The 27,057-nt window shown below is 25.0% G+C and overlaps 1 protein-coding gene across 1 annotated transcript; it reads left to right on the top strand.

Moving 5' to 3' along the window:
* The first annotated feature begins 384 nt into the window (after positions 1-384).
* On the top strand, positions 385-16,561 carry LOC114125335 (nose resistant to fluoxetine protein 6-like). The gene is made up of 13 exons (XM_027988940.2): positions 385-1,030; positions 8,472-8,698; positions 8,935-9,152; positions 10,521-10,612; positions 11,344-11,528; positions 12,924-13,087; positions 13,207-13,375; positions 13,517-13,710; positions 13,879-14,020; positions 14,095-14,284; positions 14,677-14,819; positions 14,914-15,023; positions 16,112-16,561. Exons 1-13 carry the CDS (start codon positions 685-687, stop codon positions 16,200-16,202), a joined length of 2,271 nt encoding a protein of 756 aa, XP_027844741.2. The 5' UTR covers positions 385-684; the 3' UTR covers positions 16,203-16,561.
* Positions 16,562-27,057: the final 10,496 nt, after the last annotated feature.

Below are 27,057 nucleotides of genomic sequence, written 5' to 3'. Positions count from 1 at the left end.
TACTTTTTAATTACAATAAAACATTTAAATTTGTTTAAAAATGAATTGTTATTTTACTTGTAAATATGCAATTAGTTATAATTTAAGCTTCAGACATTTATAAAAAATATTTGCCGGAGACAATTGCGGCAAAGCACTGTTATGTGATATAATATTTATATCGTATTTATTATTGATTTCACATCATGTCACTCGATTGCCATCATGGATACTGCAGGTGATACTGCATGATAATACCAATTATTACTAGCATATACGATTATATTTAATTGTGCATAATATATATACTTGGAAGAGTACGCATAGATAAGTAACTACGTCACCGGGCAAGAATATATTACAGCAATATATTATATCATATATAACACAAACGTAGCCTACTACGCCTCCCAGTCTCATGCTATACGTTGACGGTCGTTCAAGTCCACTGGGGCGGATGACGATTAGATTACGATTTTTTGCACGGAGGATTGAACGGTCGTAAAATAAATATTTTCGTCATCACATTACAATATTATTAAAAATTGTACAATAGTGCGAGATACAAATAATTATATTATTTACGCGTTTGCGTATGTTTTTATTTTTTTTTTTATAATGCACGTTAGTATAGTTTATTAATAGTATTTATGAAATTTCTTTAAACAAATTTACATGAAAATTACGCGATAAAAAAAAATCAGGATGTCTATACAATCGCTTTTGCGATGGTCGATGTCTATAGCCACGTTATTGGCACTGGTGTTGGCTGAGTCAAATGGTCAAGTTCGTAAGGACGACGATAATATTTTGCTACTACCCAAGCCGATACAATTATCTGCAGACAACAGTTCCCGCTTGGTGTTAGCTGGTGACCAAAATGATACATCGCTACAGGACAAAGACATTTTTCCCGATTCATGGGTCTCCGATTTGTTTTACCGCGCATTATCCAATTTTACAATGCGGCGCGTGGGCAGCACCGCTTGTCAGCAACAAGTGGAAATGTACGTTAAACACTTACAGAATTACACGGACTGGGCAGTAAGAAGTGAGTTAATACTAAGCAGTAATAATTATTGTGTTAAGACAGTAAAATTTAAACCTTAACTCTTCTAAAAAATATTTGTGAATTTACCCACAATTTTTTTATATATATTTTAGAAATATAACTTATGGAGGAACCTTCTAGTTTAACATTTTCAATTCTTAGATATGGATATAAAAATTATTATAGGTACATTTTCAACCACAAAATAATTTCAAACATTAGTGATATTGATGGATTTGATTAAAATTCTAACTTGATCTATTTATAAAAAGTATATTGTAAAAATGCAGTGTGCTCAAAAGTTTTTAATTGATATATGAGTAGTGAGGAACCTTGAATATTACATTTTCAAGGTTTTTGTAACTCAAAAACAAAAAAAAAAAAAAATGCTTTTGTCAAAAACTAGTTTTCAATGAATATTACTATTTTTTTTTCTGGTTTTTTTGAACTAGTATTAGGAATTTTTCGACCCCTAGAGTATTACCTGTATTTATTCACTATTGAAACTACCCTTAAAGTTGAAAACCAAATTATTTTTATTATCCCTAAAGGTATAATGACAGACAAAATAACACATGTCACTGTAAAATCAGAACATTCATCGCTTCACTTAAAATCTTGAACAAAGGTCACATTATAGTTTAAGTAAAAAGTATTATTTTTCGAATTTAGAAAAGATTTTCTGTTCCCAATTAAAAATTGTTTTTACATAATGTTTTAATATAGGTATTATATATTTATTATATGATTGAATTTATTATAGGTAAATTAAAACATTTTTTGCTACATTTAACCAAACATAATACTATTAATACTTGAAACACCTTTGCTGTGGCATTTTATGATGCATGAATGTATAATTACGGTGATGGGGGTATGAATTCATAAAGTATTCAAATACTCTAGCCCGAATTTCTATAGAAATTAAGCAGTTACATGTATATCATAAAAATGTAGGATTCGTAAAAAAAACATATTTTAGTGGTCATTTAAAGTCACGTTCCTACCACACAACTAGCTGCACCATTGATGACGATGAATATCTAATATTTTAATCAGTCAATGCAATTTTAAATGATTAAATTTTTTAATAGTTTGTTTATAAAAAAACATAGGTAACTAAAAAAGAAAAAAAATCGTTTAATATTATACTTTAAAATTCAAAAGATCTTCAAATATAAAATATAAAATTTTGTATTTAAATTGTCTGTTTTTTTATATTATACATTTGTACTGCTATGTATAATATTATGATATTCCTATATTTTAAAAGTCTCAAATCTCATAATGATAACGGTTTTTTTTGTTTGACAATGTTTAAAATGTTAAAAAAAAAAATTTAAACGTTGAATAATAATTATAGTTATAATCGTTTCTCTATATTCGCATTACGATTAGACTGTGATGTACGAAGCTACTGTAATTATATATTACGTTCATGTTTACATTTATCATTATGTACAGAGGCGGTATAACAAAGATTATATTACGGTAAAGATATATTATTATAGTTATTGCTTATTAATTTGTTAGTTATTATATTTTTGTTCTTAAGTTCTTACGATATTACATAATATTTATATCCATGTTATGTATCCAATCCATGTACGTACACAAATCGTCTACATCGTTGTATATGTTCGAGTTTCTAACAATAGATTTCTTAATTTTATCGAACTACTAAATTGTTAAATAGAGTTTCAAACTCGGCTTTTTAAAAATATATTTAAAATATCAATTTTATTAAAATTTAATTACCGCAAGTACAATTATGCGAATAACTATGAAAATATATAAATAAAAGTAAGAAAATATAGTTAATCTGGAATTTAATGAAATTTATAATTTTTTTTTAGACTATTTTTTAGTTTTTCATTATTCAATGTGTTGATTTAATTATGTTTCCCAATCATCACAGAAACAAAAATTGAAAGGAACTATTATTTCGTATAGCAATTTTCATCGAGTTATAAAATTACAGAGATAGTGTATGAATTCTTTTGAGGTTTTTTACCACTGGATAATAAAATGTAAAAAAAATGTGTATAAAAAGACATACAAATATACCTATATCTAGAACTAATTGTTTTGTCTGGAATTTAAAACTAAGAAAAATGTTGTGTACCTCTTGCATGAGTAATACTTATGAAAAGCTGCTTTGTTGTATAGGAAATTCCCATAATCCTACTTCTTAACCACGAGTACTATACTATACCGGTTGACGGTTAATCAATTCACATTAAAACCGGTCCATAAAGTAAGTGGGAATGATAAATCTACACGATGCAAAAATCGATCCATAATAATATCTACTACGTACACCACTGTAAGCATTTGCAAACAATGGTCAGTATCATTAGGTGTGTTTTTTTTTTTTAATTCGAATTACCCATAGGCTGTAAGAATATTTTCAAGAGTATAAAGATTAGATATAGCGGTTGGCCTTCCAACAAAAATGAACAAGTTAGCAAGTGTCGTGCATTGATTTTGCTAAAGAAATTATAAAGTTATTTAGATATTTTAAATATTTAAAGGTGTTTATATCACATACATTGTTATTTATTACAAATCACAAATTTCCGAGCGTTAATTATTTTAAAAAATAAAATAACCTAATGACTTAATTTATTTGAAATTCAATTTAAAATATGTTTTGTTAAATTCGTAACATTTTATTAATATTGGGAGGGGGCAAAATGAAGTTTAACTTTCCCATATATTTTTTACTAGGGAGAAAATGCTTTCGCTTTGTATCATGTTTCGGCACCACGGGTTTAAGATTGGTAAGAAAAGAGAGGAGCGCATTGAGAGCACAAAGAAAATACTAAAACTAATGAGAAAAAAATATAAAATCAATTGTAGTAAACGAGCTGTAATCAGTAACGTTTATTAAAATAAGATAATTTATCAATATATTTTCTGAAAGCAATAATAGTTAAAAGGAATATCACAATTAATGTAAAAAATATATGGAAGGTATACTAAAAATTAATTTTAAACAATTGAAGTGTATGGAGTTGTTGTTTATAATCATAGAATATAATGATATTTATGTAAGGCATTTTGATAATAATTTATAAAATTCTAAGTATGTATTCTGTACCTTACATAATAAATAAAAAATTTATACTATTTTTGATAATAAATATAATATTTATTTCATTTATGGAAAAATGAAATAGTAAAAAAAATATGTACAATAAGTACCCAAATTAGGTTAGGTTATATACTCATATCGATTGCATATTTTTTCAAAATTGTAATGCATTCTTGCATTTTTTTAATGATTTTTTAAAATATTAAAATCTCAGCCCTATTTTTATCTACCTATTTATTTTGACACATAATGCCATTATGGCATTTGACGGTGCATAGAATTCTAGCAGCTTTACACTTACATTGTAGGTAAGTTTGCTTGTTTCGTATTTTTAACTAAGAATGAAATGGTTATAGTCTTGGCCTAGTTGGTGACCTAGGTTGTTACTTGTTATACAGCCTAGCTACTTCTTCAGGTGACAACTGATTGTCGGCTACTTCGTCAATACTAATAATATGTTCCTAGTTAATTTTAAACTGATTTATACTGTAATAATTTTGTAGTTTACCTTTGGTTAAATCTAATTTTTTATTTTCATTTTCCACTCTAATCAAATGTTAATTTACATTAGTGAACAATAACGATAAATATTAAATTTATTGCTTATAATACCTGCTATTATTACTTCCAAAATCAATCGTCACCTTGATTTCTGTATTTACTTGAATTTCTAAATTTTGTTTAGGTTCAGTTTTTTTTGTGAGAATAGAAAGTAGTCTAGAATTAAATGCCACAATGAAAAGCTCGATTTTTCATAAGTTGTATACATTTCAGGCCTTCGCTCCACATTTTGGTTTTAGTATCTTGCTACCATCTTCTTAACAAAATGTCTGTATCTTGGTTAACACGTTCTACTGAGCTTTGATTTTGAGAATGATGAGGTTTTCAATTTACTATTTTCAAGTCACTCCACATTGTACATACTTTTTCTTTTATCTTATTTGCGAATAAATTATCTACCGTTGTTACTTTGTAATATTACTGAAGTAACAAAAGTGGTGAAAATATTTAATAATACATACGCATCTTCTTCAGCACATTTATGAGTCAAAGGCTTAAGTTTACAAGATTAAACGGTCTTGGTAGTCTAAGCTAAATTTATAATTACCATCAGACTATGCATGCATATCAATCAGGTAAATTTGATAACGTGTATTATTTTCCTTAGATATAATAGGTGTAATCACTAAGCCTTTTTTAACTGTACTGCTTTTTTTTTGACACGATTCGTAAAAATTCAAATACAATATAATTGTGTCTCTTGTTAAATCTTTGTACTAGGTAACTATTGAGCTCGTGTTTCATTCTACTGCATCCTCTATGCTCTGCTGATGAATGAGTGTCATGCAGAATATGAAACAGTTCTTCACTATAAAATACGTAGTATTTAATTTGATTACCTTCATTTATTGTGGCTGAATGAGAGCACCTATCTCGTCGTAAACTAGCCTTGTTGTTCTGTATTTCATTTAAATTTAAAAAAAACCGATAAAGGTCTTAAGAAATCTATTATAGGTACGCTATCTACTATTAATGATTATAGGATATTTCAAATTTTAATTTTTCAACGCGTAAAAATAAATTAAAAATCAAGATTTATAAATTTTATAAAATATAATAATACCGGTATGTATAGGCCTATATAAAAATAGACAATCATTCTCGTTATAATAAACATTTATACTTGACAAATAAATTATTATTATATGCTTAAAAAATATTATTGTTACGTGAAAATTATACTGAAAATTGTACACAACATTTGTTATTATATAATATTACTAAAAACATACTAATTGACATAAGGTTACACTTGTTTCATGCTAATATCATATGATATCACGGTCCGGTAACTTAGTCTTTCCACTTTAATAATGTGATGTAGATAAAGAAAAAAATGATTTTTAAATGTAGTGGCTTGCAGTAATAACTTTTATGTTTCATAATTAGTAATATTCTCATTATTATTTTGATTTGAATAACATGCTATATCCATGAAAATTAACTAAGTAGTAGCATCTAATATGTGTAGAACAATCTGGCATATTGTAAAAATTAATGTAGGCACATAATTATGCTTAATATGATTTTTTTTCATGCACGCAAAAGGAAGGTACAAATATGTTTAGAGCATAATTTTATAGACAAACATTAACTTTATAAAAAAACTAACACAGTTTGCGGAAAAACAAATAGACAGTTGAATTGATTTTATGCAAGTGTGAAATGTTATAAATGTTAAAATATTTATAACTTAGTGTAATTAAGTAAAATTTTTATGGCTGTGAAATCAAATAAAGATGAATTATTTATTTTTGTTTTGAATATGGAATATTAGAATATAACATAGTTTATTTATGTACTTACCTATTTAGCTTCTGTCGGATGAATCATGACAATTAAAACAGTATGTTTGAATAATTGAATAACTATTGCGGCTCATTATTCAAATGGTAGGTGCTATAGATATCTACCTATCGCAAAAATGAAAATGATAATTACGCAAATTATAATTATGTTTATTCTTTCACGGACATCATTTGGAAAATAATATAAATATATTATTATGTATTGAATATGGTTTGAAGAATTAGTACTCTTCAAGGTGTTCAATAAGTGTTTTGTGGGATTTTCATAAAAATTCATAAAAATTAATGTAAATACTTATAAAAGTATAGACATTTTCCAATTGTAGCTAAGGTATTATCCCTCATAGCATTATAATTTTATACAGATATATAATCAATATAATATGCTATCAACACCCAAAACATTATATACATTATATTATAGCTCTATAATCTATATATATAGCCATGATTTTGGATTGAGAAGGGCGACAATATTTTTCTTTGGTCAACAATTTTGAAAATATGATACAAGCTTCATTGTAAGTTTTTCATACAGTAATTTTAAATTATTGATTATAATATATTTACACATTTTAAAACTTCTTACTAACACTATTTAAGTTAAAAATAGGTTTTAAAAAAATGTTTCATATCATCTAGTGTAATAACCAGATAATAATAATATGTTCAATAAATATAATAATGAAAAAAAATTAATAATAACTATATTTATGTTAATATTACGTTCTATAACGCAATATCTTCGAACATATAAGTGCTTTGCACATTTTCATACAATAGTTTTTTTTTCTTCTGGTGCAAGAACCTGTTAAGTCCATGCATAACAAGATTATTACTTATAACGTTTCTACTTGAATTTTTGTATTGTAACCAGTACAATAATCAGGTATAAAAATATCGATTTTTTATTTCTACGTATAAAATAACTTAACAGTATTTTTAAAAATATAAATATTATTGTTATTATTCAACATACATATTCAAGGTTGCATGAACAATCAATAAATATTTAATGAATCAATAGTGAGTTATTGGTTTTTTAAATATGATTTAGTACCCCATGATTGGTTCATTAAACTTTATTGTAACATTAATAAATCAATTTGTCATGCAACCCTGCAATACAGTATTATAGATACAGTTGGATAACAGAGTTGGTGATATTTTTGATAAATCGGTAAATACCGTTATGGTTAATACATTTCCTGCATCAGGTATTTCCAGTATTAGTATATCAGAATACCGGTAGGTGTACCGATAATTTTGTTATTTATTAGTTATGTCTAGGGGTAGGATTTTAATGAATTGAAAACCTCTAAAAAAATGACTAATATAACGTAAAAAATTCAATAAAGTATTACTAGAAAAGTAGTTACTGAAAGTACTATATTATCAATAATACCGTTGATAACGGTAAAAATATTTGAAATATCACCAAATAGGATAATACAAGAATATTTATTTGATATAATTGGTTGTAATAAGTAATAACCAGTTATGTTCAAGTATAACTTTTTATACATTTTCTTATGTCTTGTGAAAAATTATATACAACCGATGCTCTTCGGTTGTTTCGACTATATTTAAAAAAATTATACCAATTTGAAAATTATAATTTTGTTAAAAACTTACAATATTTTTCAATTTTATTACCGAAGAAATGAAAATATTATACAACTTATAAGCTTTCTATTAAGTAGTTCTTATTGCATTTTAAAATAACCAAACACAGTGTTATATTGGCACAGGTTTTTTTTTCTTAATTTTTTGAAGTTTAAATCTAACGATGTTAGTTATTTTTTATTGATTGTATTTTAAAATATAATAATTGCAGACTATATTTTTAGCCTTTACGTTTATTATTATTTTCTATGTACAAAACAATTTTCAAAATATTTTAACTAATTTATTATATAAATTATATAATACCTATATTATATTTACTATATGATTAAAATGCATTATTTTTCAGTGGGAGAGTCTTGGAATCGGTATCCCATTGGTATATTAGCAGGCAACAAATATCATATGGGAATTTATGACGAATGTGTCAACGTGCATTATCCAGTTAAGGGACAGTATTGTTTAACTGAAATACATTTAAATCCGTCAAAAGGGAAAAAATACAGTTTTGACAACGAAACAGTAAACTTGGACGATGATGTGATTAACAATCACGCATGGAAAACAATACTTGAGGTACGTTATAAATGTTATAATGCTTGATTGTCATTTTAGAAATACGTATACTGATATAAATGTTACAAACAATTAAAGTTCATAATACTGTAGTAATAATTAATTTAATGTTTCGTATATCATATAAAATTGTTGTGGAATCTAACATTAAGTTTGAAAAATATATACGTTGAGTACGAAGTGAAACATTGGGTACATTATTTTACTCTGAAAAAGGATTTGGTAATTTTTTTCAGTGGATCGATACTCCAGACCAAGTCAAAAGAAACAGTTTGAATTTAGGGATATGCATACCGGATTCTTGTTCGGCGTCAGATCTACAGACGTCATTGCAATCGGAATTGGACAAGGTGTTTTTACCGGAGAACTTTAAAGCTGTCGTTCAAGTAGACCCGATAATGTGTACTGTCAGTGAAGATATGTATCCTTACAACACGGGGTATTATATAACGAGGTAATTTGAATTAAAATTTTAAAAAAAGCAAAATTTTCGTTACAACGGTAGAAATACAAATACGGAGCATTTTGATTTCCGTATAATAATTTATTTTTAGTGTAAAATAAACTTATAATTTTAGCCTACTTAGTGAATTATAATTACAAATAATTAATTATCCCTTCAGAATGATACAAATAACACAATTAATCGGAATAAGAATAGCCATGTATAATTTTAAGAGACTTATACATACTTTGTTCAATACAAATACAACATAGTATATAAAAATAGATCATTTTACCACGTGCTGATGTTCTGCGAAGAATAAATATTATGAAAATACAGCATAATACAGAAAATTTAAATATTTTATCATCGGAATAAATAATTATAAGTCCGTTTTCCAATAATTGATAAAATTGTTTAATAAAAATATTAGTTATTTCAAAACAAAGTCAACGATAGTTAACAAAGAGTAAACACGCTAATAAATAAAAAATTATAGCTGATATGGTGACCATGACATTGATAAAATAAGACATTGACAATGATACTATATAATATTATTATACGCATTCAAACCGGTTTGGTATATTGAAATTGTATCCTTAAGAATTTATGATAAGATTTATATAAAACCCATATTTATGGTTTATAATCATAAATAAAATGAATTTTTTGTTTTTATTATAAACCAAAAAATTGCTAAATTTTTCTGAATTCTAAATTTTAAAACACTAAATATTTATATAAACATTTTTTTAAATACTTTAGCTCTTTTTGAGATATTTATCGATATTTGAAATACTTGCATTTTTAATTTTTATCTGACTTATGTAAAATATAATTTTTGTTTGTAAAAAAAAAAGTTTAGTAATATTATGTTTATAAGAATTTTAAAATATAAAGTATAATGTAGATTACTTCCTTGAGGGTTTTAGGTTTTACATTTTGACGAAATGAATTAATTTTTAATTATTTTGTAAACAAATAGGCTGATAGACTATCTGAGTGTGACGATCCTATTCACTCGAAATCGCTTTTAATAGTATACAATAATTTATTATTGAATTCAAATTTAATATATCCAATAGGTACTGCAGTAACTTATCAATGACGAAGTATACTTGACATGTATACTTCCACACTTTGAATGGTATTATTTTTCTTTCTAATCAATATGGAATGAAATATTATAATAATTAATGATAATTAATGTGAAACTTTGAACATCTGAAAGTTTTATAGTTATATTGTGTTTTAACAAAAATATTGTGATTAAATTCGGTGTAATAATATATGTTTGTATCGGGAAAAATGTATACTATTTATGTGTTATTATAATGATTTAAAAATAATGCTGATGTTTATTTTTTTTTTCAGCACATTTTTTGTATTACTAGCTTTGATCTGTTGTGGTGTAACTGTATTTCATTTCATACAACTATCGTGGAAACAAATAAAAATATTACCTGGTGAGTAACAGAAACAATTATTGTTATTACATCAAATGTTCGAATATCTACACGTGTGTTTAATTGTTTAATTTTAGACTATCAGCTATGCACGAAATTCATAGTATTTATAGGTATTTTAATGATGTAGTATATTATTTATGTTTCTATGCCAGATTATACTTTTTACTGGTTTTTTTTTTGTAGGAAAAGTCACGAATATAGATATATCGAGAAGCCACAAATTGTGTTTGAGCAAACTTATACATTTATAAATATAGTTATTTTATTATAGTTTACAATGGAAGTTAAAAATATAATCCTATAGATCTGTTTGAAAAAAATAATGAAATACCATTAATTATAAATTCTAGTATTTATAATCAACGGTACTACTTACTTACTTGGAAAGATTAGTTGTTGATAGATACTTAATTTATTTACAAAGAATGCAAGAACTGATAGTTTAATAAGGATTGTTTTATTTTAAATTACTGAAAAATCTATTCATGTATTCAATACATTTTAAATTTATTATTACGATATTTTTAGGAAATAAATATCTGAAATCCTCATAAAACTAAAATATTAATAAAAGTTTCAGTGTCGAATTATAGAAACTTAGCTTTAATAGTAATCATTTAAACGAGAGTGGTCAAAGTGATGACTGATAGTTTTATTCGATTGTGCAAAATATTATAATAATCTTTAGTATAATAAATATAATATCTATACATGTTTTTATTTTACAGATGACGTATTCTTCATTTCATTTTCATTTATCAAATCTGGCAAAGAATTGTTGAAATATGATAAAAACAACGAATTAAATGTACTGAATGGTTTAAAAGTGCTCACCATGATATTTATTTTATTCGGTCACAGATTTATGTATTTAGCAGGAAATCCTATAAATAATACCACATTTCTCGAAAATGTGAGTTAAGAAAATATTTTTCAAAAATAATAATATAGATGATGTGATCTTTACAATGTATAACATACTTATATAGCTATAAAAATGTATTTCACCTTTCCTTCATCCCGCCATATGTTTTTCACATAATGTATTATAAGAACCTTCGGTAGTTTTCTTTTATCGATAAAAGTATCGAGTATGAGTAAGTATAGTTAAGTATAGTAATTAACTATACATTTTGATAACACCTTTTAGAATCAATAAATTATTACTTTGTCAAATATTTTTCGATAAACAATAATAAATAAGCCATGTTGCATTCGTAGGAAACGTAAATGTGTATACTCTATAACTTATAGAGTGTATATTGCCTTACATACTTGTATTATAATTTCATTTAATATTTCTTACATATTCTTTCTTTTAAATTACTATCATCCAACATTTTCTTCAAACAATACTTTCTGGTACTTTGGTTAATTATAATATATCAAGGATAGCCAAACCGCGTCTCGCGAGTCGCATGCGGCTCGCCACGTAGACTTATGCGGCTCGCATCTTATCGTGGCATTTTTATAAATACATTTTTTTAATATGAATTCACATATTATAATATAATAATATGCCTTTATTTTGTTTTTTTTTTCATTTTGGCTTTTCTATATTTATTAATACATTTGGTGGTTTGCGAGTTAGGAGCTGGTCACTCCTGTAATATATGTTCATTTCCTATATGTATTCAAAGTATATATTTTTAAAATTATTTACATTTTTGAATCAGATTGTTTTATTCTTTTTTAAAATGATTTTCTAATCATGTGTATGAAAAATTAATTGTTTTTGAAAAAAAAAAATATTATCAAGTTAATATTATTGTGGACGAAAATATGATAAATATACGTATATTATTTTTAAATTTGAAGGTATACAAATATCTATCAGCATTGTTTATGTAAAGCGCCGTTATAATTGAGTATACCTACGTATTTCGTTAAATTATGACCAATTATAAACTTATATTATATAAACTTGTACTGTACCCGATAGATGAATTCATTCTAGCTTTCAAAAAAAAAAAAAAAATTGTAAATACATACAATGACACGTATTATTTAAAAAAATAGAATAATATTTTTTAGATCTGAAATAGTTTTTTCAATATTTTTTTTTTTAATTTAAAACAAAAATTATAAAATATATTATAATAGATCACAAAATATTATTAAGTTGTGACAACGTAAAGCAATTATTTTAGACAGATTCCCATCAATTCTATTATTTAGTTAATTTAGCTAGCTAGATCTTATGCTTATTTTCTTAACTTATTAATAAATTATAATTGCTTAAACAAATATTTAAACAAATACTAGAACAATTTTATACCATAAATTAAATTACTCATAATAATTTTAGATATATCAATATGGACCAGATATTTTATTAACAAGTATGAATCTAGTCGATCCATTTTTCTTCATTACTGGTTTTATAATGTACTTGACAGTCTCTCCAATATTTCTAAAACCTGGACCAGTATGGTTTAAACTAGCATCACCGGTAATCTACCGAATATTAAGGTAAAATACTTGACTAACATATATTTAAACTAAATATAATTTTATACATAAAATACAATCAAACAAAATCATAAAAATCTGTTATTAATAATAAACACGATTTTAATAAATCATTTTAGAATGTTGCCGGCTTATTGTGCGATGATGGCGATCACAGCTAATATCGTACCTCACCTTGGTGATGGACCACTATGGCCACAAAAAACTTGGCACGAAGCCGAGATGTGTAAAAAATATTGGTGGACCAATTTGCTTTTTATAAGTAATTTTTTAAATGCCAAATACGAAGTAAGACTTATTGATTAAAATAATATAAATTTTTTTATAGAAAATACATTTGCTTAGTTAAAAATTAATTTTTGTATAATAGTTATATTAGCTAATTTTTAAACGTACCTAATAATTAATTGTATGATTAATATTAAACAGTGCCTCATAGTGAGCTGGTACATATCGTGTGACGTTCAGTTTTTCATAATTGGAGTTATTATGGTTTATATTTACACAAAGAACAATAAATATGGAATTGGATTACTTACTTCTATTCTTGTTGTATCAATATTTGTTCCGTTCATAATCACGATTTTGACAAGAGGTGAAGGAATACTTAAAGTTCACATTCCGTAAGTAAAATGCAATGATAATAACGACCACCTACCTATGTAAAATGAAAACAATTTTTAAGATATATTATAAGTAGCACCTATATGTACTTATGTATAATCCGTCCAATTTATTATTCTTGGCACTGGGCAAGTGTTTCAATTTTAAAAATACATAACTGATTTCAGATTTTTAGAAAATCCTAGACAGTCTATAACGTTTAATGGATCTTATAGAGCAAGTTACATGCGGGCCACGCCATTTTTTACCGGATTGATAATGAGTTTTATTATCAATAAATTGAAAGAGAAAAAAATGAAACTTTCACTGGTAATGATCGAATATAAATACATTTATAATTTATGAATCGAAACTAAATATATACGAATATTTTTATATTTTAGATTACTGTATACACCGGTACGTTCATCATAACCGTGGCTTGTTTGTGGGTTCAGTTTTACGGTGCTATATTTTATAAAAGACATAGACCTTATTATCCATTAGAACAAGCCTTATATTCTACTTTCAGTCATTGTACATGGACGGTAGTGTGTGTGTGGGTCTCTGGTTGCTATTACACAAGTGGCTACGGTAATATTAATTTTTTAGAATGGAATAATGTTAATTTATTTATTTATCCTTTTAGACTCTTTAAGATACTATATGTTACTATGGTTAAATTATTAAATATAATCGCAAAGTTTTGATTGCTTTAATCGTTTGATTACATATTCAATAAAAACAAAATGTTTAGAGATAATAATAGTGGACGTTTAAGAATTAAAGGCGCTTTTATGCACCTGAATCAAATTTCGTGTCCACGTAACGATTTGTAATTTTAAGATATTAATGATACAATTATATTATTATTGTTGTTATTGTGGTAACAGTATAGAACTTTAAAATCATATTTTTATATTATAAGCTATCAATGTGGAATATTTAAATTTCATAAAAAAATTTTATTTTATTACTGTTTGCAGGTCTTATATCAAAATTATTTGATAACAGACTTATGGTACCCTTGGGACGGCTTTCATACTCTGTTTTCTTAGTGAATCTAATCGTAATGATGATGTCTCAGAGTTCACAAAGATTACCTACTTTTCTATCAGCAAAATCATTGGTAAGATAAAAGATAATTTTAAACACAACAAAAAGATATATTTATTACCTAAGAAATGACTAAATAATTTGAATTTTCATTTATTTGTTTTCAGCTGGATGCTTGGATATACGATACATTTAAAACGTATTTGATGGGTTTAGCATTATATTTAATCGTCGAAGCACCATTTGGAAATTTGATTAAACTAATATTTTGGGGAAAGTAAGTTATCATTAATTGTTTTCATAAGTGGACAATTACTATTTAGGTTTGATAAAAACAAAACATTTATCCTTTAAATTGGGCAACCAATGGTTTTTTCAAGTAATCCCCCTGGTAAAATATATTTCGTTTGATGTGCTGAACGACGCGAAATGTTCTTTATAGCTGTGTTATCATTACAACAAGAGTTATCACAACATTGTAACATTAGTTATTGATGTGTTAACATTTTTACTCGCGTGTGTGTAAAAAATGGGTCTAGAGTGAATTGGTATAAATTCGATGTCCTGAAAAATTGTAACCATGGTTGCCCACCAATAATTTTTTGCAATATAATATATTTTTAATACAATATTATTATGTAACGGAAGTTTAATGGTTGGCCATGTAAAAGTGCCGCTAGAAATTAACAGAAAAATTGTGAAAAACTAAATGTAATGAAAAGGTGTAACGGTAAAAAGTGGCTAAAACTAGCTTAAAAAAAGTAAAGGCATATCGAGAGCGTCAACGCACAAAAAATAAGACTAGCCCTAAAAAAAAAAAAAATCCCCAGAGAGTGCTACGCAGCGGCAAAGAAAACGGCGAGCCCATATTAGATATTAACACATCAATATTGAGCGTCAGATACAAACTCTGACACACACATTTTTTAATATATATTTAATTGATAGACTAAAAAATATATTTCTCAATACCTATTATGGGGTGAGGGGCGGTTTCCAGATCTACTTGACTGCGCAAGTTATTTTTTTTAATACGTTTTTATAAGGATTTGTTTTGATGCGCAATTATTTAGTTATTTTAAGTGCATTAGTATTAAATATTTATATATTGTTGTGTAATGAATAATAGTATCCAAAGGAATTTAATCCATCTCAAGGAAACCGGTTTTTTATTATTTATCCCTATAGCATATTTTAAATGATACTATATTGATTGATTTGGTATAAACGTGTGATCGATAGTAAGACTTCTTATTTTATTTTTGTTATTTAATGTATGAAATTATCATACGAATTATTATATATATGATAATCTTGGATTTACAAACTTAAAGTTTTTATTAAACTTTATTTTATTGTTTTTAGTAAAAAGAAAAACTCATCTATAAGAAAAGAAAAACCAATTGAAAAAGTTACAGTTGTAGAAACTCCAAAAAAAGTTATGACTCACCTATGAATAATAACTGATTAAGTCTTATAAAGAAATAATCGGAATGTATACTACCTATATAGTTTAATTTTCGTTAGATTTTATTACAATTAGGGAATTATATTGGATTAATAATATTTTTACTTGTAAAAATTAGTTTAGTTCTTTAAACGTGTATGATACATTTTTTAAGGTTTTTTGCATTATATTTTTTTATTCCTGTGTATGATATTTAGAAATGTATTATTTACGTATATATTTGTTTTTTTGTTTTAAAATAAACGAATTTTTTATATCTATTGGTATCATAAATTTTGCATGGTATGATTATACTGATAAGATATACATTGTAATATACATACATTAAACTACTGTTTCTAATTACATTTTGTTTTTTATTATATTTAAATGTAATTATACGATTTACATAGACTACCTACGTAAAAATATAACATAATTAGATATAGCTATATAGGTATAGATGGATACGAAGTTAAAGTCACCTGTACTTGTTAGCGTTGAGAGTTAATTAAATAGAAGAACAAAACAATGAAATAAAACTGCTAAATATATATATATATATATATATATATATATATATATTATATACACGATACACGATTACATATTATTGTACCTTTTAGCGTGTTGCGTGCGCTGTGAGTGGATGGTCGTCATGCACGGTATAGTATGTTGATATGTCTGATACTCTGACAAGCCTGTTGTATATTATATTGTGGTGTGTGTGAGTAACAACCAAAGCTGCTAGACAGCTAGCAAGGTCCACGTGTTAGGTATTCTTACGTTTATATAATAGACATTTCCGTTATTACATCGCACACAAAATAATCAATTTGCAAGGTTTTAATTATTACCTTGTCATTATAATGAACAACGTAAAAATAGTTTGCAGTAGTATAATGAGATACTTTAAATTAGTACAGGGGTTGCCACTAAATATAATCATTTTAGTACAGGACAAAACTGATAACATAAACCGATTGTTATTTCTAAATAAAAAATGAAAAAATAATAAACCGTACGTTAAATAAAATAATTATTGTAATTTTGAATCGAATTTAAGTATACAACATTTTAGATTGAGGCAAGGAATATTGCACTCCTCTTCGTAAAACTTCCAGGCTTCCCTTATTTCAGAAGAATTTGAAGTTTTTCAATATCTAGCTGTTTTTGACTTGAGGTCAATTTCATCATTTTAAATTTATCCAAGACCATTCGTATGTGAAAAACCGTGTAAAATATGTTTTTTGATAAAATCTGATATACCTAGTAGGTATATTTTTATAAATTTTCAAAATCTAAGGCTGTTTCTCCATATTCTTTTCCTCCTTTTCAATACCTTCTGTAAAACCTCCATGTTTAAAATAATTTCACATATCCAAGCAATTATTATAAGATGTAATGCATTTAAGAGGTTAGTTCTTTTTGCTAATTAATTTCCGGATAATTGATGTTACTCTATTATTCGTGTTTGTATTTCTTCATAATGATACGATTTTAAGGTTTTTATTATTTTTTGATCACATTATAATAAACGATGTTGTATTTGCTGGTAAAAGTACCATTTTAATGTGTGTTTAAAGGTATATTAACTATGTGTGTAGTAACACAGTTGTCAATTTGTAAAACTAATTTACCTTTTAATGATTATTTATCCCACCTTATTAACGAATTATTAAAAATGACTAATATCATTCAAAGATTTGTACTGATGTAATAATCAACTGGTAAACATTTTACAGATTTAAAATAACGGGGACTTTTCTCAACTACCAAAAGTTTTAGTTTTTACTTGTCATACTCACAAAATAAAGGACAGTAGTTAGTAATATGTTTTTTAATATTATACCCACAGTGTTTGCGTTTTAATTTTTTAATAAGTATGTTCAGGTAAGGCATGATAAAATAACCCAGTTTTATTGAAATTATAAATATTATTCGATGTATATTCTGAACTATTATTTTTCTTCCTTTGAGATGACAAAAATAAAAAATCGTTAAGACCAAAAAAATAAAAATAAAAATATGATTACAAAACTAATAGTTTTAGATCTATAGATCAAGGTTTTTTTTTTAATTTACAGCACTGCAAACGTGTAGTACATAATAACGAGTGTCTAGCTACAGTTGTATATTATTAAACAATTTATTATTGTGTGCCTTCGGGCGAAGCGGACAATACGTGAGTCGTATCAGGATAGTCAGCTTTATGCTTTACCACTCTTCATGTGACTCACACTGAAACCGGCTGGCTTATTTGTGCGACGCCCCATGCCTATTTGACTTTAACACTATTATAATGTTGTGTTATACGTTAGTCGCATGTGAACTACGTAATACGTGTTTAAATCCTTGGCGAAATAAACAATAATAGGTACCTAACCTTTTATGATTTACGACTTATTTTTGAAATTATTTATTGTTCGGACCAAACAAAAAAAATCAAATAATACATATCCTATTTCCTTACTAATTGAAAAATTCTATTTTGGTGAATTATGAATGTTGGAAAGTGAACAAATATAACAAATTATATAAAATTATACTAAACTCTATAAAGTGCAGTTTTAACTATTTTATGTAGGTAAATCACGATCATTAGATCATTATGAAAACCATTAGTATAATTAATAACTGTTATCATAGTTGATAAATTATAACTAGAATTATTTTATATTCACTTTATTTAAAACTAGACAAAAAATTACATTCGAGTAATAAATATTATTAAAAAAAAAGTTTATAAAATATGGGGCCCAATTAGACTAAACTAAATTGTAAAGACTCTAAATTTACTATTTAAAAATGTATGAATTCATAATAAAATTATTTCTTAAAGATAAACATTCCCCTTCAAAAAAAAAAAAAAAATTGTACATAATAATAACACATTATTTACAGCGGTTTTTAAAATTTTTATAATCTATAAAAATTGATGAAAGTAATAAAATGTATACTATATACGGAAATTAGTATACTTAGCTGTTATGAACAGAAACTTATTTATAAAGTAATTCTGTAATATATATAGACGAATTAACGAAATCGTTAAATTGTTTATAAAATAATCTTTTACAGTAAAAAAATATGTAGTAATTATAACAAGATGATAAAATTATATTGTACTTGAAAATGATATAAAAATAAAATAATTATTTTTAATAATATAGCAGTTCAAAGAAATATAATGATGTAAAAGTGTATGACATTAAAATGTTTTTAATAATAAAAAATAAAAAAATATTTATTTATTATTTTTTAATTTGTGTCAATACATTTATACATCTGCCTAATCAATATTATTACTAAAAATAGAGATGACATTCAAAATAATTGAGAAAGTATAGATAACCTTACAAAATAAATAATTTCATTATTTTTTTTTTAAAGAATAATTTCAACAAAGTTTTAACTTAAAATATCAATAAAAAATTGTGTTTATATATTATTTTAGATTTTTTAAGTTACAAAATTAACCTACTTATCACTTATGGGTTATGAAAAACCTTATATTAAATTTTTAATTGCAAAAGTATTTACAATTTTTGTAATTTCAAATTTCTAAAAAATAATCGTGTCTGTATTTTTAAAAATAAATGTTTTTAATAATTATTAATAAAAAGTTTTCAACTTGTCAAAAAATTTTGTAAATTTAATATAAGATTCCTCCAAAACTTCTTATTACTGAAATTAAAAAAAGGTAAGCATAATTCTACAATTACTTTTTATGAATACTAGAAGTTTAAATTCAAGCAAAATTAGATATTCTAACGAAAAATAACAATGAAAAATAAAAATTTAGTTTTAGGTTTTATAACTTAAAAAAAACTACAACTATAGTCTATAATACCAGATAAAAAAAAAACATTAAAAGTATATTTATCACAACATTTTTTTTATTAATGTTTAAATTTCGAGTTTAAATAAAATTCGTCGATAACACAAAAATTTACACATATTTTACATATTAATAAATTTCCTAATTATCTAAATTTTGAAATTGTAATACAAAGGGTCCTCATAAACGATTTTGCCCATTTAAAAATATTAAAGATATATTGGCACGATAATATTTTATAAATATTTGAACTTCATTTCAACAATATTTATCAAAATCACAACAATTCAAAAATTATTTTGTAATTAAATATTTATAGTGTAAAATGTATACAGGTAAGGCTTGAAAATTTAATACAATGTTCCTTGTGTAGCTTATTTTGAAATAAAAATATCTAAAACAAATATTTAACAATTTTTTAACTATATCAATTTGAAATTAAATGTTGGTTGAGAGCAAATATTTAAACGAAACATTTTATCCACTGTATCATTATCTTTAAATTCAATACTTAAATTGGTTTTTTAAAAATAAATTAAATTATTTATTTTTCTGCCATAATCTTATCTACTCTATTGCAATGTGATAGTAGGTACATAAAAATGTAATTTCGTAAAGATTCATTTTTTTAATCTTTTAGTTCGTTTATAAAAATTAACTGTAAGCATTTAAATTTTATCATTAAATTTAATAATTAATAAAGGCGTTTTTAACGTTTATGTTAACATTGTTGATTTTATTTCTATTCTATCAAATATTTTTTTTTTTTTGCTTGTTCTCATAAATATAATGATTTCATAATAAATTTTTTGTTTGCCCCATTCGTTAGCTTTAGAAATACGTTAAAATGTGTTAAAATATTCAATTACGTCTTCAATAATTTTTCTAAAATATGTTTGAGGTTTTTTAATGGTTAAGATTGAGTCTATTTTTTTATTTCAGTGTATTATTCATCATTAATTTTATTATTATTATGAATTATTAAATAAATTATATAGTACTATAATATTGTAATTGTATTGATATTTATATCACTAATATGTAGCAGTCCGATATTATCATTACAATTACAATAATTTTTTTTAGATAAACAAAATATATTTATATACATATAATGGGGCCAGGAGCGGATAGGCCTATCAAGAAATCGGGATTTTCACGGTGGTTCCAGGTCAGTGCCAAATTATAGAGCCCCAGTCAAAACACGGTATGTTATATGTTTTGAATGTTATTAATAATAATATAATAATAATATCGAACTATTCTATACTATGTTAAAACAGTTTGTTTTATTTTTATTTGGTTTATAATATTAATAACGAAATAAATAATAATGCGTAGTTGATCTTATAAAATAATATTATGCAGTGTTCATATAAGTCTAAGAATTGCCTATACAAGACGCCGTCAATAGAGAATAATAATGTTTAGAATAATAATTATATGTTGCATATTAATATACAATAATTGTATGCTAATATTATGTACACAGGATTTTGTATATTGTGAGCTATTTTTAATAAAATTAATGTCTTCATGAATGGTTATAAATGGGAATGAAAATACAGTTACCCAGGCGATTTTAATATTAAACATTCATTTTCTGAAATAATCTTAGTATTTGGAAATATATTGTTTAGATAATTGGAAATAATTGCAAAAAAAAAAAAATGCTTAGAACAAAATATTATAATATATTATACTATATTTTTATTATTAATTATATTATAATGGTTTTAGATTTTGTCGGAGCGATTAATGTATTAATTTAACAACAACGTATGTGTGTTTTTTTAACTATTATCATTTTCTTAGAACAGTAAAAATGATATGATTTTCAACTTTAGGTATGATTTCTGGTAAATAATCATAAGTATTTAATTAGAACTTAAGAGACCAAGTCAAAAGTAAAAAATAAGCAAGGTTCTTTATAAGTTTCAACCTATTTTTATATAAAACAATTTTCATAGAAAAATCAAATTCATTTTTTATGAGTATTATATTATTTTTTTACGATATTGCATATTTAATATAAAAGATGTACTAAAAATCATCCACCATATTATTTCATGTAAAATTTATGTCAAAAATATAAATGATTTAATTATTTTTTTTTATAATTTCGATTTTGATAATTTTTGAAGCAATCATTTTTTTTTCATTATTTATGAGTAGGGCTAGGATATATATGCGATAAAAAAATGGTAAAATATGAATTTGGCTTACTTAAAATATGCAATTTATATTATATACATCAAAAAATATTAAATATACATTTATAAAAACAATAAATATAAATTAATACATTTTAAAATTAATAAAATATTGTTTTTAACTATTAACGTTATTTAAATATATTACAAGAAACAATTATATACTTAATATACTCGTATTTGCAAAACTGAATGATCTTTTATTAGACACTAAATTTTTATATTGACTAAAACTTCCTTCGAAATTATATGACCTAAAAATGTTTAGTAACGACATATGCCATAAAACATGTATTTTTCGTGTTTTTGTAGTCAAAATATGCAATAACATTTATTTTATTCAAAATATGCAAAAATATGAAAATAAAAACACCATCGTTAATATCATCATGAGATGATTCGTGTAAATTACTGATAAAAGCAATAATAAAAAGTCACAAATAAACATATTGTTTTATACAAATCCTAATCCTATATTTTATGACCTATTTCGTTATACAGTTATTTTAATATTTAATGATAATATCGTTTATAATATAATATGCCAAGGCAGGTCTCGTGACTTGTCTAGAGGAGTTTACAGGGTTCACAGGAAACAGGCGCCACGACGTTCTTCAACCGTCGGTTTACGCACGATCGTTTGTCTGTCGTGTCATAAGGCAGGCAGTGGCCGTGAATAATCCCCCGCGGCCCGTGATTGCAGCGTATCGCTAATAATATAAAGTCCGCGTGAGGGTAGGCGATTACCACAAATCAGGGAAAACCTACTAATATGTAAGTGTAAAATAATAAAATAATTGTAAGCGTGAACTATTAAGTTATTGAAATTTATGAATTATGAAATTTAAATGTTATCAATATATGAAGAAATAAACCACGAATTTAAAATATTATACTTAATAGTTAATATAATATTATTATACATCAACGATTATAATTTATTACTAATTAGGTATGTTTAATGTAAATAACTTTATCATAATCTTATAAGACGTATGTGACATTGAAATCGTTTTAAACACATGTACGTCTTGGTTTGATATTATTTAGAATAACAAACGAATATTTATCGAGCTCTGAGAGAGGTGTATCCGGTAAGACACCGGAAAGGGGAGTAATTACTTTTAATTCTGTAATTATTTTATGTTTGAGTATTTCGTAGAAACATAGGATGGGTTTATATTTTATACTTGCTTTTATATCATACTTGCTTTTATACTCATTTATTTACAAATTGTTAGTAGAAATAAAGAAGGAAATTCGCTCACGACAATAAAATTATCTAAATGTTATCAGGGCTTAAGTTAAATGGAAATGCTGTAATGATATCTACGTCATTACGCCTACACGGCTTAATGATTCGATATCATCATAATAATTTTAAATATGTTATTACCAGAAAACCACAATAAATAATCTGTACCCATTATATTATAATTATACTTATTATAAAATTAAATTACAAAACAATATCTTACAATAACATATTTTTATGTACTTATGCAAATAAACAACACTTTTAATATGGAACAACAAGATATCAAAAAGCAATACTATAAGTAGATCCCCCTTTTTTGATACACAGATCAGTCTGCTTCCATCAGCTGAGTCGGATCTCAGCAGCATAGTCTGCTCATATTATCCAATACTGCCTCATACAGTTTTTCATACGTATCGTCTTTATCCACTATATTCAAAAGCGCCTATTAATTTAACTCATTCATTTTAAATCTTTAACTCTTGTTGTGAATTATTAAAGTGATTTTTATTCAAACGAAATTGTATTTACATTATTTCAAAAAGATTAACGCCATCATCTTTTTTCAAAATCCATCATCACTCAAGTCAAGCAACACCATCCAGGAAAGAAATTATAATTACGAATATTCACATATTCTCAACAGTAAAATCATCGTCAACGATAAATTAATATAGACACGCAGACTCAGGTACATCACAAATCATTTCATCCTACGCTTATAAATCTATACTCATGATCCCGATTAATCGTAATAATATATAGGCTTAAACTTATAATAAAAGTAAAGTTAGGATAGTAGCTACTCCTAGTTTCATCAATTATTATTCGTTGAAAGTATTAATTGACTGTAACATCTAGATTAATATATTATTATAAGGTAAAGTCTCATCAATAGCAACGGCCATGCTATTTTTGATTCATTACAATGCATAATTCATTAATCATAAATCATAATCAAAATATATAAACAAAAAATTTAAATTTAACAAATTCGGTATGATCAATTAACAACTATACTTACTTAATAATATAAATTGTTTAAAATTGATTTTAGTATAAATAATTTTAGTATAATAATAATTATTGAACTCAGGGAGTTAAATAGTATTAATTTAAATCATTATGTTAATACACGCTCTATAAAATTATCATAATTATCATAGACTATTTATGTAGAAAAGTATTATTTAACGTTAAAAAATACTTATTTTTATAATCAAAAAAACTAATTTTTTATTGAGGATCAAAATAAAAAACTACATGGTTTTTGAAAACAGTTGAAGAAAGTATGCATTTTCTAGAAATGAAAAATATTTTGGTTTTGGTGCTATTTAAAGACATGTGACATGATATTTTCCACCTTTTTTTTAGTTTTTCATTTTAATAATGAATAATATAAATTTTGTTTCTTAGCAAAAAGGATAAAAGGATTAGACATTTAATGCCATGTTCTTCATAAAGTAATAAGTTATATATTATTTTTAAATAGAAAAAAAGTTTAGTATAAAGTCACATACTTTTTTTGTGGGTGATAGATTTTCTAATGTCGACGACATTGAATACTTATATGAAAATATAAAACGATTTCTCCTCAAACAATTTTTATTATTTTGTTGTAATTTAAAATATAATAACCATATCATTTTAAAATGCTCTTCTTGTATTTAAATTTTCTCTTTCAATATGCAATACATTTTTTTTAAATCTTTAAACTAATTTTAGTTAGTAAGCTAATCAGATAATCGTAACACAAAATCCTATTCATGGAGATCTACAGTATTTTCATATAAATTAATAGCACTTAGGTATACCTTGTAAGTTGTCAGATTTTAATGTATTACCTACTAATATAAATGTATAATTAAGTTACAAAATGAATATATTATAATAAATTAAATATTACAATATACTTGGTGATATAGGCTAATAAACATTATTCGTTATCGCTTTAGTGTATTCAATGATGTTTCATTAAATACAAATTTAACATGCATATCTAACGCATTATAATAATAATCTGATACCTAATCTAATATATGACTATAAAATACACTCTATTTTACACATATTTTTGTGGAAAAATCATTAGATCCTAATAATATTACCTATTTTTATGAATGGAAATCAGTTTGAACAGTTATTTGATGATAAGTAATTTTTATCAGAAACCAATCCGTACACTTTATTTTTATCTGGAATCAATTCCATATTTCCCTCACTAATTACGATTCTATTTCTTATACAATTTCTATCGTTATATATTTATTAATTTTGATAGAATACATATATATATATACTGAACATAGTATATGCATTTTATATTACGTGTCCGGTTATTATCAAGATTTTCAGATGCGCAGAAGAAGGTTGCGGTCGAGCGTTTGCGACCAGCCATCATCTAAAAACGCACAAGCGGACGCATTTGGCTGACAAATTGTATATTGTATATTGTATAGTTGTTGTCAGGGTTACCAAAGTAGGTGGATTATTTAAATATTTGGAACTGAAACATCGCTTATGATTCACGACAGATGAAAAAAAAATATTTGGATAAAACAATAAATCCGTGGACCAACTAAAAAATAAAATAATATAATAATTATACTAATAATAGCTAAATAATTGAATATAATAATAAAAGATAATAGATTTATTTTGTTCATTAATGATTTAGCCTAAGTATCTGATATTTTAATAAAGTTACATTAGGGTGTATTCTAAAACAATTTTTTTTATAGAGTAGCTTGATCTATAATTAGTATTTTAGTATTTAATTTTTGAATTAATATAGACCAGGGGTCTTCAACCCGTAGCCCGCGGACCGCCCTGTCATAATATGCGACCCACGATCATATTTGAAATTTAGCATGTATATTTTCTATTTCGATAAAATTGGTTAACTAAAACTGAATTTTTGTATAAAATACATGTTTTTACTACGAATGCGACTAGCAAGATTTTTGAAAAATATTATGTAGCCCGCTGAATAAAAAGGTTCAAGACCTCTGATATAGACTATAGAGGTTGGTATTTCCGATACAATTGTAGTTTAAAGAATTGTTTTGTATATCAAACTATTGAAGTACCTGTGAATATTTTAATATTTACTCGATTTTTGATTGTTTGATTGAAAATGGATATCGAAGAAGTTTAATCTTCAAAATTATGCCCAGAGTAAGTAAATAGAAAGAATTATTAGTTTATAAGAATTTTAATTTATATTTGTAAAATTGTTATAAATATCAATGATTTTTCAATAGCTTGACCAAATTTACAAAGTTTTTAAATTTCATTGACTCAGAACTCCAGAAATTCAAACCAGTATTAAAACACTTCTCTATATTAGTAAAAAAATTATAGAAACTGTTAGTAACTAATTATAAAATTAATAATAATTATAATCTTATAAATTAAATTTTAAATATTTTACAAATATAAGGTATGTAAAACATTTTGTATATTTGTGTTTTTCGTAAATTATGTTATAAATCAATGTATAGTTTAATCTGTAATATTATTGTAATTAAATTTAAAAAATAGTTTAAGACA

The sequence above is a fragment of the Aphis gossypii genome, chromosome 1, assembly GCF_020184175.1.
Source record: "Aphis gossypii isolate Hap1 chromosome 1, ASM2018417v2, whole genome shotgun sequence".
NCBI classification, from domain to species: Eukaryota; Metazoa; Arthropoda; class Insecta; order Hemiptera; family Aphididae; genus Aphis; species Aphis gossypii.
This window is presented reverse-complemented; position numbering and strand designations above follow the sequence as displayed.